This window comes from Schistocerca gregaria, chromosome 6 (assembly GCF_023897955.1).
Source record: "Schistocerca gregaria isolate iqSchGreg1 chromosome 6, iqSchGreg1.2, whole genome shotgun sequence".
Taxonomy (NCBI): Eukaryota; Metazoa; Arthropoda; class Insecta; order Orthoptera; family Acrididae; genus Schistocerca; species Schistocerca gregaria.
Genome location: NC_064925.1, coordinates 382,558,580 through 382,573,246, shown reverse-complemented (window position 1 = coordinate 382,573,246; position 14,667 = coordinate 382,558,580). Strand labels below are relative to the sequence as shown.

The 14,667-nt window shown below is 39.0% G+C and overlaps 1 protein-coding gene across 4 annotated transcripts in view; it reads right to left on the bottom strand.

The window, feature by feature from the left end:
- Positions 1–2,642: 2,642 nt before the first annotated feature.
- Positions 2,643–14,667, bottom strand: part of LOC126278092 (lysosomal-trafficking regulator) — a 543,055-nt gene continuing 531,030 nt past the window's right edge. For all 4 annotated transcript variants that reach the window (XM_049977936.1, XM_049977935.1, XM_049977937.1 and 1 more), the window contains exons 53-56: positions 13,791–14,020; positions 12,541–12,777; positions 4,809–4,883; positions 2,643–3,305 (exon numbers count right to left, since the gene is read on the bottom strand). In XM_049977936.1, the coding sequence (XP_049833893.1) occupies positions 3,176–3,305; positions 4,809–4,883; positions 12,541–12,777; positions 13,791–14,020 (672 nt within the window). In that variant the 3' untranslated portion in view covers positions 2,643–3,175. The remainder of the gene's footprint in view (positions 3,306–4,808; positions 4,884–12,540; positions 12,778–13,790; positions 14,021–14,667) is intronic.

The following is a 14,667-nucleotide window of genomic DNA, read 5'->3' as shown; positions in this document are numbered from 1 at the left end:
TAACTGTTGCAATCTTTCCCTAAAACTTTGAAGTGTTAAATCGTTAATGGAATGCACTGTTTTGGAGGACTGTTTTGCATTACTGTATGGAGCTGTATCACATACTGTAACTAGCTGTGCATCATGATCAGACAGACTATTCTTAACAGGAAAAGTTTTTATTTGATTAAATTTATCTTGGTCTATGAAAACATTATCAATCTGTGTGCTGCTTTCCTGTACCACATGAGTAGGAAAAACAATAACTGATGTCAAATTGAAAGAACCAAGTAATACCTCAAGGTCAAGCTGACATGGGCAGTCAAACAGGCACATAAACAAGCTGAGAGTTTGTTCACTCATGCTGAATGTTAAGGAGCAATGTGTAGCAATACTTCGAGAGAAGGTGAACTTCTTGGCACATTTCGCTTGTATTCAACCATTATCATTGATTACCGGTTTCAGTGAGCATAATTACCATCTTAAAATCTGTGAATAAACCATACAGTGCCATTTTTAAACCATTACCAGATTTTTGAGGGATGAGTTAGACAATGCATTAGCAAGCCAAGGTTAAAACCATAATATCCAAAGTAATTCGCCAAGTGCTCATGTCCCTACTGTGTACTTCATTACAGTCCTGGCACCACTAGACTGACAGGTGGTGGCCAGTACTGCCCACAAAACTGACAATTGACACTGACAGGTGTTGAAGGGATAGTTATGTATTTCTAACTTAAAATTATTTATGTATTTTAATTAAAGCACTATTCCTGTTTTGTGCTGCAAAAAGATAATAAAAAATATTTTTAAATTTTTTAAAAATAATTAATAAAACTGAAACTAAAAATTTTTCTTATTATTTCACTTGCACAAGTGTGCTTAAGCAGAAGCTGCTGTACAACTTAGTTTTTTATACTTATATTTTAATATATTTGCAATAACGTCTGCAAATGTTTATAAATTGCCTCACCATACATGATTTTATTGCATATCAGTTTGTGGAAATTGCACCAGCTCCTACATAGCTGCACTTGTGCATGTGAATGTAATAAAAGTAATTTTTAGCTACCCTTGTAGTATATCATATATTCAGGTTAGGTTTTTTAAGTTCATATTTATGTTATAAATTGCAACCAAGAATGATTTTGTGCACTAAATATTTATTAGTGCTATTGTACCTGATAATAATGGTAATAATGAGACAAGTCAGTAATTCTTTACTGTTGCTTTAGCTTCCTTCTTGTTTGATAGATTGACACGAGCATATTAGTGTGCCTGAGAAAGTGTAACTATGAAAAGATTCATTGCATAAGTAATTTACTAAATTACATATGTGGTCCACCAATGCTTGATAATCTGATTACTGGTTTCATTCTTACTACTTCAACACATTATTTTTTAAAAATTTAATGATATTTTAAATTTATTTTGGAGATGTGGGATGTAATAGAATTTGTGAATGCTTTCCTTAGAAAAACACAAAGACAGTATTTTAACCTAAATTATCTTCCATTGAAAAAAAAAAAAATAAAAAAAATTAAAAGTGCCTACAATTTGGAGATATCAATGACGATCTCATTATTCAACTTTAAAGAAATTTCCTAATATTTCTGTCATCCTTAGTGGCCTTTTTTTATAGTTTCAATTTTTTGCCTTAAAAATACATACCTTTAGGTACACCAATGGCTTTAATTAGAATTTAATAACACAGTTTGTAATATGATTTTATCATGTCAGTACCAGTGTACCTTAGTGTTAAGGAAGACACTGTCTTAGTTTTGCAAAATATTCTGAATGGTATTTATGATTCAAACTTTAGGAGAATTTATATCTACATGCAAAGGTAAATTTGTTAGGATAACAATTTTCACAAAACTAGCTATAAAATAAACTTTTCATTTACACTATCTGTGATGTACCCATCTTTCCAGTTTGTATTTAGGAAATAAATCTTGAATTCCTCAATTCCTCTTTTATTTATTGCTTTTTGTGCTTTTCCACTTATTATTTATTTTCTCATTCCATCACATGCATTTCCCAGTACACTCAAATACACACCTTTTACAAGTAATAGCTTTTATTATTTGTCAGCCAGTGGCCACAGCAGTCACCATTAATTGAAGCTTTATAGGATAAAAAGGTACAAAATTTTAAGTTGATAAAACCTCATAAAAACATTATAAACTCCAGTTAGTAGATGTGTTAAAATACATGTAGTTTCAAATGTCAGTTTGATTTCAGTACATATCTGAGGTCTGTATACATTCAGAAAATAGAAGTCTATAGTTCCTTTAACATGCCTTCTAAAACTGCCAGATAAAAATATATTAATGTTTACATTCATTTGTTGCAAATAAAATAGATTTCTCTATACACTATTAGCAATTCTTAACACTGCTAGAATAACATTTCTATCAGATAATTTGATATGAAAGTGTCAGAAAGGAATACTGTTATTTTTTTATATTTATTGTTCAGAAACACACACACACACACACACACACACACACACACACACACAGAGAGAGAGAGAGAGAGAGAGAGAGAGAGAGAGAGAGAGAGAGAGAGAGAGAGAGACTGCAAAGAGCAGAGTGGGTACAGGGGGGTAGAAAGAGAAACTCACTCAATTTAACAAAAATATAAGCAATTTTTTTTAAAAAAAAAAAAAAAAAAGCTTGCAGAATAATGTCAACGGTCCTTAAGAGATTCACAGAAAAGGACCAGTATATGGCTAATTTACTTTATATAAGAGATACAAAAACATATGTAGAAAGTATGTTTAATATCTGTTGAAAATATGATGAAAAATTATTTTGGATACTATACTGAAAACTAAAATAACACGCAAAATATAGATGAATAATTATCACAAAAGGGGTAATCTAGATTTACATTTTTGTACTATATCTCAATTAATGAAGTAGAAATGCAATATGAAACAGATTATTATTAAACTATCATAACATTCACAACATTAAGAGTATAAAAAAAATAATCTTTCTGCTAGGGAGATTCTGAATATCATGCTAGAGAGATTTTGAATTATCAGTACCGCATAAAACATTTGACATTACACAGCACACCTCTTTACTGGATCCACACAACTCACAAACACATTAGTAAAATATTGTACAATAATTATAGTGAATCTCATCAACAGGAAATAGTAGATATAACTGCAAGGAGAGCCATTTCACAGTGATGTAAGATCAAGAAATTTCGGCATATGACTTGGGCCTTTGCTCGACATGCCTTCCCAGATAACAACAATACCGTTGGCACCAGATGCGTACATGTGCTGAGCATCGTGTGAGTATGTAATACTGCAAAAGAAAGACAATATTTAAGTTAAAATGCAGGAACTACATTGGGTAAGATACTGAGAGATCATTAATTTGAGGCATAATGATTTGTAGGGTGATGTTAAGGTATTCCAAATTGCAGGAATAGTATGTTATAATTTTATCAGAAAATGGGAAATACATACAATTGCAATTCATACTATGATCACTACACCTTCCACTTCAAATGTCTATATAAATTGTAACAAACAAAATGGAGACAAAGCAGAAAGCAGTAGAAGAAGACAAAGTATGGACACTAATGAAAAAACAGTACAATTGAAAGCAACTATATATCAATATAATAGAGGGAAACATTCCATGTGGGAAAAATATATCTAAAAACAAAGATGATGTGACTTACCAAACGAAAGCGCTGGCATGTTGATAGACACACAAACAAACACAATCATACACACAAAATTTAAGCTTTCACAACCAATGGTTGCTTCATCAGGAAAGAGGGAAAGACGAAAGGATGTGGGTTTTAAGGGAGAGGGTAAGGAGTCATTCCAATCCCGGGAGCGGAAAGACTTACCTTAGGGGAAAAAAAGGGCAGGTATACACTCGCGCACATACACACACATATCCATCCACACATACACAGACACAAGCAGACATTACTTGTGTCTGTGTATGTGCAGATGAATATATATGTGTGTGTGCGCGAGTGTATACCTGTCCTTTTTCCCCCCCTAAGGTAAGTCTTTCCGTTCCCGGGATTGGAATGACTCCTTACTCTCTCCCTTAAAACCCACATCCTTTCGTCTTTCCCTCTCCTTCCCTCTTTCCCGATGAAGCAACCATTGGTTGCGAAAGCTTGGATTTTGTGTGTATGTTTGTGTGTCTATCAACATGCCAGCGCTTTTTTCGTAAGTCACATCATCTTTGTTTTTAAACTATATATCAATGTATATCAGAGGGATGTTGGATTATAGCATTTAAGCCGGTTATTAGAATGCACAGACTTGATCTGCACATATTTGTCTCATAATGCATAAATCAACAAATCTTGATTACCTGTACAATTGATCATATACAATTATGTCCCTCCTGCTAAGAGCTTGAATGCTAGCTATCCATTCCTATCTTTTTTTATAATTTTTTGTAATTTCCTTTTCCACCTTTTCTTTCTTTCGCATTGCTCTCCATTATTTGTTTGCAGTTTGATTTCAAACTGTCCATTTTGGCATTCCCATGAAACCCCTATACAGCTCATATTCATCAATACATAACCTTTTTCATTAGATGAATTGCTGTTAGGTTCCGAAACATAAACTTTTGAAAATTTTTTGTAGTAAATCTGATACTTTCTACTAAACTAATACTTTTTTCACCTGTGTTGAGCTTAATGTATTTGCAGAAAAACACACTATAAATTTGAAAGTTTTCTTGTGCCATCTGGTACATGTAGCTCTACAGCTTTCATTTATTAACAACTGTGTGGTTATGATAATGGATATTCTGGGATGCAGACACACCTACCTTATTATGGGCTGTGACACTAATGCATTGCAGGATATCTCCTTCAGTGGTGAGAGGTCCCAAGAGCTCCATAATCTGAAAAACAAAATAAGAATTACTTTCCATTAAATATATTACTGATGTCACTGAATGGTTATGGCATGATTGACAGCACAGTGTCATTACTAAAATGCTGTGAAATCAATGAGGTTAAGAGAAGTAAAATTAATGTTCAAAAAGGTAAACCTCCCTCATTAAAATCTTATCTATGCTTTCTCAATATAATTCATTTCCACTGACACAGGCACAAATACATCAAACTTGCATAAAGATAAAAGTGAAGGCAAATTTGCCAGCATATCAGAAAATGCAGACTTGCAACAAAATAAAATACTGAAACTTAGCCAAGTTGGAGCCTCTCTGTCTGCTATTATTCTAAGCCTATTAAAATTTCTAAATCTCTCTTTTTAACATGCACATGAATTTAATTATACACGATGTGTATAACATAACTATATATGCCAAAATACTATTCAAAGCATAATTCATTAAGATCCATTATTTATATGATAATTTTTGATCCACTGATTGTAATGATACATTTAGTTTTGTTGGAAAGCACTTTAATGAAGAATAAATGATGATTGTAACATTACTACAGTATGTAAGAAGATATTTGAATGAGTTAATCATTAGATCTGGGAGGAATGGCACCACTCATTAGGAAACCCTGAATACATTCTTTATAGCAATCTACTTCAGTTTTTCTAAGAATAATGAACTTATGGATTTTTCTGCCATTATGCCTGTTAGATTCCAAAGTTTGACACTGCATTTTTGTTGCTCTAATTTTTCTGGCCCAAATGACAGTCTTCAACAATTAGGTAAGGCATTGACTTATAATTTTCATAAATTATCGAAAATGATTATGAGCTTCAAGGCAGCCTCTATACTCATACATGGGTTATTCCCAATACAAGGATATGAAATTCTTACTTTTACCTTTTATTAGCCCACCACAAGCTATGCAAATCTAATTATGGTACTGTTGCAACATGTAAATCAGCAAAATCTGACTGAATCCTTTTTCATATGATTATGTCTTTTCCTAAATAGTATAAGGTTTACACACCAGTCTTTGTAAGGCCAACATCACCTCAAAATCTCCAGTTCCTGGAAAGCTTCTATACAACTACTACTCTTTGAAAATATATCACTTGTATTCCTATACTTAACATCTTTGTAGTCATATGCACCATTGTTAACATCTCTGACTCACTCAGTGTCTAACATTTATTTCGGTCATGTAATTCACTATTGTGAACGTTATTCGGTCCCACCTGCCTCGGACTGGAGATTTTGGGGTGGTGTTTGCCTTACACAGAGTTGCTACTGGGTGGAGAAATATAGGACTCCCTTAACAGGTCAGGTGTAAACATTTCACATGATGCGACTACTAGGATAGCAGAAATACATGTGGCATGCACATGTGGATTTTTTAGGAGAGGGAAATCCCTCCACAGGCTCAATAAGATGTGTTACACTCCCATACAGGGTAGCATCTCTCATAGGAGATAAGAGAAAGAAAATGTTAATACACTACTAGTTAATGTCAGAAGCAACTCTGGAAAGGTTTAGAACTAGTTTTGCTTATAAACGGTAGCAATGCCTGCATAGTATTAGGAACAGAAAGTTGGATGAAACCAGGTGTTAATAGCAATGAAATTTTAAATAATGAAATGTATATTATGTATATCACAAAGATAGGTTGAATGTTGATGGTAGAGGCATGTTTACAGCATTAAAAATACGATAATGTCTTGTGAGGTTAGTACACTATGACTGCAAAATAATTTGTGTGAAGCTAAGTGTTAAAGGTGATCACATGTGCCCTTCGGATGCTCTTTTAGACCCCCTGCCTCGGCATCAGTAGTGGCAGAACATTTGATGGGAAACTTGGAGAATATTTCATGTAAATTTCTTGGTAATGTTATAACATTAGGTGGAGATTTCAACTCATCGCCTATACACTGGGAGACTAAGTGCTTAGGGCTAGTAATAGGAAGGGGAACTGTGTAAAATTTTTCAAGGTGTTTTATCCAAAAATTAGAGAAACAACTTGTGAAGATAATGTCTTAATGCACACATCCATAAGCAAGTAACTTCTGCAAGTAACTCCTGCAAGGACTTGCTGAGATGTTTACATTAGAACAAAAACTTGTGCAAGTTTATTTCTAAAAGTCGCTTGGGCAAGTTAATTTCAGCAACTTGCTGCAAGTGCTTGCAGAAGTGTACACACAAGAGATGCATCATGAAAGTGGCAAGTGGATGTTTATAGTGTCATGCTAAAATCCAGGGCAGCTGTCTACATAGTTACATTATTACTGTTGAAAACAAATCAAAATGAGAATCAAAAATTTAAGGGAAAAAATGTCAAAAGAAATGACTGGATGAAGAAATAGATACAGAGGTGTACATATTTATCAAGATACACTGGAAATGAAGTCCCATGCCTCTTGACAGAGCATAGGGGAACGATGCGGGAGACCCGCACTGCCGTACAAGGCAAAGTTCTAATGGAGGTGGTTTGCCGTTGCCTTCCTCTGATCATAATGGGGATTAATGATGGTGATGAAGATGACACAACAACACCTAGTCATCTCAGAGCAGGTGAAAATCCCTGACCCCGATGGGAATCAAACCTGGGACCCTGTGTTCAGGAAGTGAGAACGCTACTGCAAGACCACGAGCAGTGAACCAAGAAACACTACTGAAAGAATTAAAATCAGAGGACTTCACTCAGATTAAAAATTTCATGAGAATGTCATATGCAGTTTTCAAAAATCTCTTGTCTATTGTACAAAACAATATTCGAAACCAGGATACAAAAATACTACACGCTGTGTTACCACATGAGATCACATTTTAATTATTTTTTGACTTGTGCAAACAGTATTTATTACTTGTATCACACACGCAATGCATTCAAAACAGGATATAAAAATGCTGAAAGCTAGCTCACCATTTCAACCTTCAACTACACTTCAATTTTTGCAAACATTACTTTAATGTAAATGTAATGCATTTATGTTTACACTAAGATTAAAAATCAGCTAAAATTTAAAGACACACCTACTGCCAATCTACTTTCCCTTCTAGTGGGACAAAGTAATCACTAAATTTTGTCACACTTCCTTGGCTGCTAGTAGCCAAGTATATATGTTCACGGTTTTCTGTGATACATTTGTTGACTTGTTTCATTCTACACAGAGTACGCGAAAGAACTTGCCCACCCCCCCCCTTCTAACAGCCATGTACCGCAAGTCTCTAGAGGAATGGAAGGTTCCAAATGATTGCAAAAGAGCACAGGTAGTCCCAGTTTTCAAGAAGGATTGTCGACCAGATGCACAAAACTATAGGCCTGTATCTCTGACATCGATCTGTTGTAGAATTTTAGAACATGTTTTTTGCTCGCGTATCATGTCATTTCTGGAAACCCAGAATCTACTCTGTAGGAATAAACATGGATTCTGGAAACAGCAATTGTGTGAGACCCAACATGCTTTATTTGTTCATGAGACTCAGACAATATTATATAATAATATACACTCCTGGAAATTGAAATAAGAACAACGTGAATTCATTGTCCCAGGAAGGGGAAACTTTATTGACACATTCCTGGGGTCAGATACATCACATGATCACACTGACAGAACCACAGGCACATAGACACAGGAAACAGAGCATGCACAATGTCGGCACCAGTACAGTGTATATCCACCTTTCGCAGCAATGCAGGCTGCTATTCTCCCATGGAAACGATCGTAGAGATGCTGGATGTAGTCCTGTGGAATGGCTTGCCATGCCATTTCCACCTGGCGCCTCAGTTGGAAAAGTGTTCGTGCTGGACGTGCAGACCGCGTGAGACGATGCTTCATCCAGTCCCAAACATGCTCAATGGGGGACAGATCCGGAGATCTTGCTGGCCATGGTAGTTGACTTACACCTTCTAGACCACGTTGGGTGGCACGGGATACATGCGGACGTGCATTGTCCTGTTGGAACAGCAAGTTCCCTTGCCGGTCTAGGAATGGTAGAACGATGGGTTCGATGATGGTTTGGATGTACCGTGCACTATTCAGTGTCCCCTCGACGATAACCAGAGGTGTACGGCCAGTGTAGGAGATCGCTCCCCACACCATGATGCCGGGTGTTGGCCCTGTGTGCCTCGGTCGTATGCAGTTCTCATTGTGGCGCTCACCTGCACGGCGCCAAACACGCATACGACCATCATTGGCACCAAGGCAGAAGCGACTCTCATCGCTGAAGACGACACGTCTCCATTCGTCCCTCCATTCACGCCTGTCGCGACACCACTGGAGGCGGGCTGCACGATGTTGGGGCGTGAGCGGAAGACGGCCTAACAGTGTGCGGGACCGTAGCCCAGCTTCATTGAGACGGTTGCGAATGGTCCTCGCCGATACCCCAGGAGCAACAGTGTCCCTAATTTGCTGGGAAGTGGTGGTGCGGTCCCCTATGGCACTGCGTAGGATCCTATGGTCTTGGCGTGCATCCGTACGTCGCTGCGGTCCGATCCCAGGTCAATGGGCACGTGCACCTTCCGTCGACCACAGGCGACAACATCGATGTACTGTGGAGACCTCACGCCCCACGTGTTGAGCAATTCGGCGGTACGTCCACCCGGCCTCCAGCATGCCCACTATACGCCCTCGCCCAAAGTCTGTCAACTGCACATACGGTTCACGTCCATGCTGTCGCGGCATGCTACCAGTGTTAAAGACTGCGATGGAGCTCCGTATGGCACGGCAAACTGGCTGACACTGACGGCGGCGGTGCACAAATGCTGCGCAGCTAGCGCCATTCGACGGCCAACACCGCGGTTCCTGGTGTGTTCGCTGTGCCGTGCGTGTGATCATTGCTTGTACAGCCCTCTCGCAGTGTCCGGAGCAAGTATGGTGGGTCTGACACACCGGTGTCAATGTGTTCTTTTTTCCATTTCCAGGAGTGTAGAAACGAATTGGTATCCCGTTAGGTCCAGTGGACTTTCCTCTATTGAGTGATTTCAGTTGCTTTTCTATTCCTTGGACACTCATTTCAATGTCAGTCAATTTTTTCACTCGTGTGAGGATTTAGAGAAGGAACTGCAGTGAGGTCTTCCTCTGTGAAACAGAAAAAGGTGTTTAGTATTTCAGCTTTACATGTGTCATCCTCTGTTTCAACGCCATCATCATCCCAGAGTGTCTGGATATGCTGTTTCGAGCCACTTACTGATTTAACGTAAGACCAGAACTTCCTAGGATTTTCTGTCAAGTCGGTACATAGAATTTTACTTTTGAATTCACTGAACGCTTCATGCATAGCCCTCCTTACGCTAACTTTGACATTGTTTAGCTTCTGTTTGTCCGAGAGGTTTTGGCTGCTTTTAAACTTGCAGTGAAGCTCTCTTTGCCTTTTGCAGTAATTTCCTAACTTTGTTGTTTGAACCACGGTGGGGTTTTCCCGTCCCTCACAGTTTTACTCGGCATGTACCTGTCTAAAACATATTTTACGATTGCCTTGAACTTTTTCCATAAACACTCAACATTGTCAGTGTCGGAACAGAAATTTTCATTTTTATCTGTTAGGTAGTCTGAAATCTGCCTCTTATTACTCTTGCTAAACAGATAAACCTTCCTCCCTTTTTTTATATTCCTATTTACTTCCATATTCAGGGATGCTGCAACGGTCAGTAAAAGGAGCCAATTATTAACCTATCTCAGTTGTTGAGTATAACCTCCACCCATAATAATTCACAGGAACTATCCACTTCTATTTCACTACAAGATAAACTACTACTAACAGCGACAAACACACCACCACCGGTTGCATGCAGTCTATCCTTTCTAAACACCGACTGTGCCTTTGTAAAAATTTCAACAGAATTTATCTCTGGCTTCAGCCAGCTTTCCGTATCTATAACGATCTCAGCTTTGGTGCTTTTTATCAGCACTTGAAGTTTTGGTACTTTACCAACGCAGCTTCGAAAGTTTACAATTACAGTACCGATTGCTGCTTGGTCCCCCCATGTCCTGACTTTGTCCCGCACCCTTTGAGGCTATTGTCCTTTCTGTACTTGCCTGAGGTCATCTAACCCAAAAAACCGCCCAGTCCACACCACACAGTACCTGCTACCCATGTAGCCAACTGCTGGGTGTAGTGGACTCCTGACCTATCCAGCGGAACCCGAAACCCCATCACCCTATGACGCAAGTCGAGGAATCTGCAGCCCACACGGTCGCAGAACTGTCTCAGCCTCTGGTTCAGACCCTCCACTTGGCTCTGTACCAAAGGTCCGCAAGTCAGTCTGTTGACGATGCTGCAGATGGTGAGCTCTGCTTCCATCCAGCAAGCGAGACTGGCAGTCTTCACCAAATCAGATAGCCACCGGAAGCCAGAGAGGATTTCCTCCGATCCATAGCGACACACATCATTAGTGCCGACATGAGTGACCACCTGCAGATGGGTGCACCCTGTACCCTTCATGGCATCCGGAAGGACCCTTTCTACATCTGGAATTACTCCCCCCCCTCTCCCCGATATGCACACGGAGTGCACATTTGTTTTCTTCTCCTGTCTTGCAGCCATATCCCTAAGGGGTCCCATTACGTGCCTGATGTTGGAGGTCCCAACTACCAGTTCTCTTGATCCGTTTTAAAATTTTGGTACATGTTTAGTGCTCGTATATTATGACATTTCTGGAGACCAGAAAAATGCTCTGCAGAAATTTACATGGGTTCCAAAAATAGTGACTGTATGAGAGCCAGCTTGCTCTGGTCACCCACGATACCCAGAAAGTGGTAGATACAGATGCACAGGTAGATGCCATGTTCCTTGACTTCCAGAAGACATTCAATTCATAAAATTGGCTTTTGGTTTGATGGAGATGTGTGTTACAGGACCATTACTTTTCATAATATACGTGTAAAGTATTGTGTGTACATCGACAGAAAGACCCATTACTGTATGATTACACAATTGCACAAGAATCACAGGAAGCTGTTATTTCCATAAAATATCTAGGAGTATACATGCATAGCAATTTGAAGTGGAAAAACCACATAATATTAATCATGGGTAAGGCAGATGCCAGACAGAGGGAAAAATCCTCAATAAATGTAGTTCACTGACAAAGGAGGCAGCTCACAAAACACTCGTTGGACTAGGACTACGTTCTGAGAGGATATGGTTCTGGAAGAGTCAACCAATGTACTCTCTCTCTCTCTCTCTCTCTCTCTCTCTCTCTCTCTCTCTCTCTCTCTCACACACACACACACACACACACACACACACACACACACACACACACACACAAAGAAAAGCATAAAGATAAGATCAGGGACATTCAGACTCACACAGAGGCTTCACAGCAATTGTTCTTCCTTTGAACCATTCGCAACAGGAATAGGCAAGTGAAATTGGTACTTAAGGCACCCTCCACCACACACCACATGGTGGCTTGTAGAGTGTAGATGTAGATGTAGACTTCATATGTGTCCTCCTTTCCTCTTTTCAATTCTGAACATTTTACTGTTAGGAACAGTGCAATTATTTTTATGTGTGCCTTTCTGTTGTAATGGGAGTCATGCCTCATTAAGGCAACAACTAGCCTATGGTATTTTTATTTTTACAAATTCTTAAATATCTAAAAAGCATTTAATATCTTAAGTGAAAAGAAACATCACTGAAATCTAACCTTATAACTCCATCTGCGTGACCCGACGCGACAGCATTTATGGAAATCCCCTCCGGTGCACCAGAGAAGCAGACGGCTGTGGTCAGTGAGGGTGGCGATGCCCTGCCTGCAGGCGCAGCGTTCACGGAGAACAGCAGCAGCTCCGAGTCTGTCACAAGCAGAATGTCGCCCAGCGTTCTGCTCACTGTGGCCAGCTTCACGGGCTCACTGACCGCCACAGACCTCACGTAAGACAAGCTGAAAGAATTCAAACATTTAAGGGCTAGTCTTTGTATATACCCACCAAAATCAACTTTGGGTACAGTTTCTCTGACAATTTTTTCTGTTTCTGATATGTACTTCTAACCCTTTTTCAACAGTATAGCTGGAATTTTCAATACTACTTAGAGACAAACTACTGGTTTAACATGTTACCAACTATGATACGGAATTTGGAGAAAAACTGACATAGTTTGAATTGAATTACATTTGTCTGACTTATCACTGGAAAATTAAGTTAGTTATCAGTTCTTAGCACTGCTTCAGCAGGTGGACTAGATTATGAGAGAGGGGGTTATGATGTAGTATTGGTTGTGGTGGGTACAGGTCTCGGACATGAATCCAGACACCTTCCTTGAGTCGGCAGTCCACTACCAAACTGCAACAAATGTTCATCAGGTAGTGTATCCCGACAGAGAATGAAAACACATTACCTAATTTCTGTAACACCCCCTACACTGAAAATTCCCCTCTATATGCATCTCGGCACAAGCTCAGAGAGACTACAGAGAGACACTAGTGGCGAATCTAAACTTATTAGAATGGAACTGACATCTGACTGAGCTACATTAGTTGACACCTTCAGATAAATTCTTCTCATTTATTAACTGTACTAATTTGCGGGCAGTCCACAACACTGTGGAAGCACATATTTTCCAAAATGTTGGACACACAACTGAAGCATTCTATGATCTGAAAATATTATATCACACTAACACATGGCAAAAATATTTGTGAGCATGCCAAGGACTGGTTCATTGCGAAAGTTCACCTTGCCTCTTATGCTGCTCGTACTCTATCTGGGATTTTCTCTGACCATATTAATTTAAACCAATTTCAGAGCTTCAGCTTGATATTTGCTTTGTGTTTCTTGACACATTATATATATATGGCAATGGCTTACATTTCCTGCACTGTGCAAGGAATCCACACTTGCGCTTTTAACATTATATTATTTGAAATGTTAATAATAACTGTCTAATGCCAATTACCTGTTAAGGTCCCATATAATGGCACTTCCATCATCGCCAGCGGAAACAGCTATTGAGAAGCTGCGACAGAGTACAATATCAGTCAGTGCTGCTGTGTGCCCCAGCAACACAGACGGCTCGGGACGGAATTCGAGAGATCCCTCCAACCGAAATCTCAAAACTTGTATTCGTCCAGATGTATGCCCCAGCCACAACTGTGGAACATCTGGAGCACTGCTGCATATGCACACCTGTGTAAATAGATTATGTTCAATAGAAGCAAAGCACTTATGTTGGTACAAACCACTATAATAATGCAGTGATAAATCACCACTCCTTAGTTATCACATACTGTCCCTGACAGTTCCTTTTGCTTACAAGACAGGTTCTTACCGAGCGAGAGCGAGAGAGAGAGAGAGAGAGAGAGAGAGAGAGAGAGAGAGAGAGAGAGAGAGAGAGAGAGAGAGAGAGAGCGCACAACGTATCTGCTTCTGATAATATTTTGTGTTTCTGTGAATATATACAGCTGTTCCTAAAGCTAGTATTACATGAAACAATAGAAGGAAACTAAGCAAAGCAAACAGGCTTTTGTAATTACATTTCTGATAAGATGCTTATTTTTTCTCAAGTATTTTTTCGTCAATTTGGTGCAGAAGCCTTAAGGTTTCACCATCCACACAGTGATCAATAAGAATAAACCATTTTGAATTCCAGCAAATACCAGGCATAACATTTCTAGCACACAAAATCCACTTCACATTTTGCCTTAGAGTTAGGCACAGATGTTATGCTTGATGTTACACAATCCAGTCACATTACTGTGACCACCTGTCAAAAGCCCGAATAACTACCTTTTGCAGTGCGAACCGCTGCGACATGCAGGAAGAGTCAGTGAGGT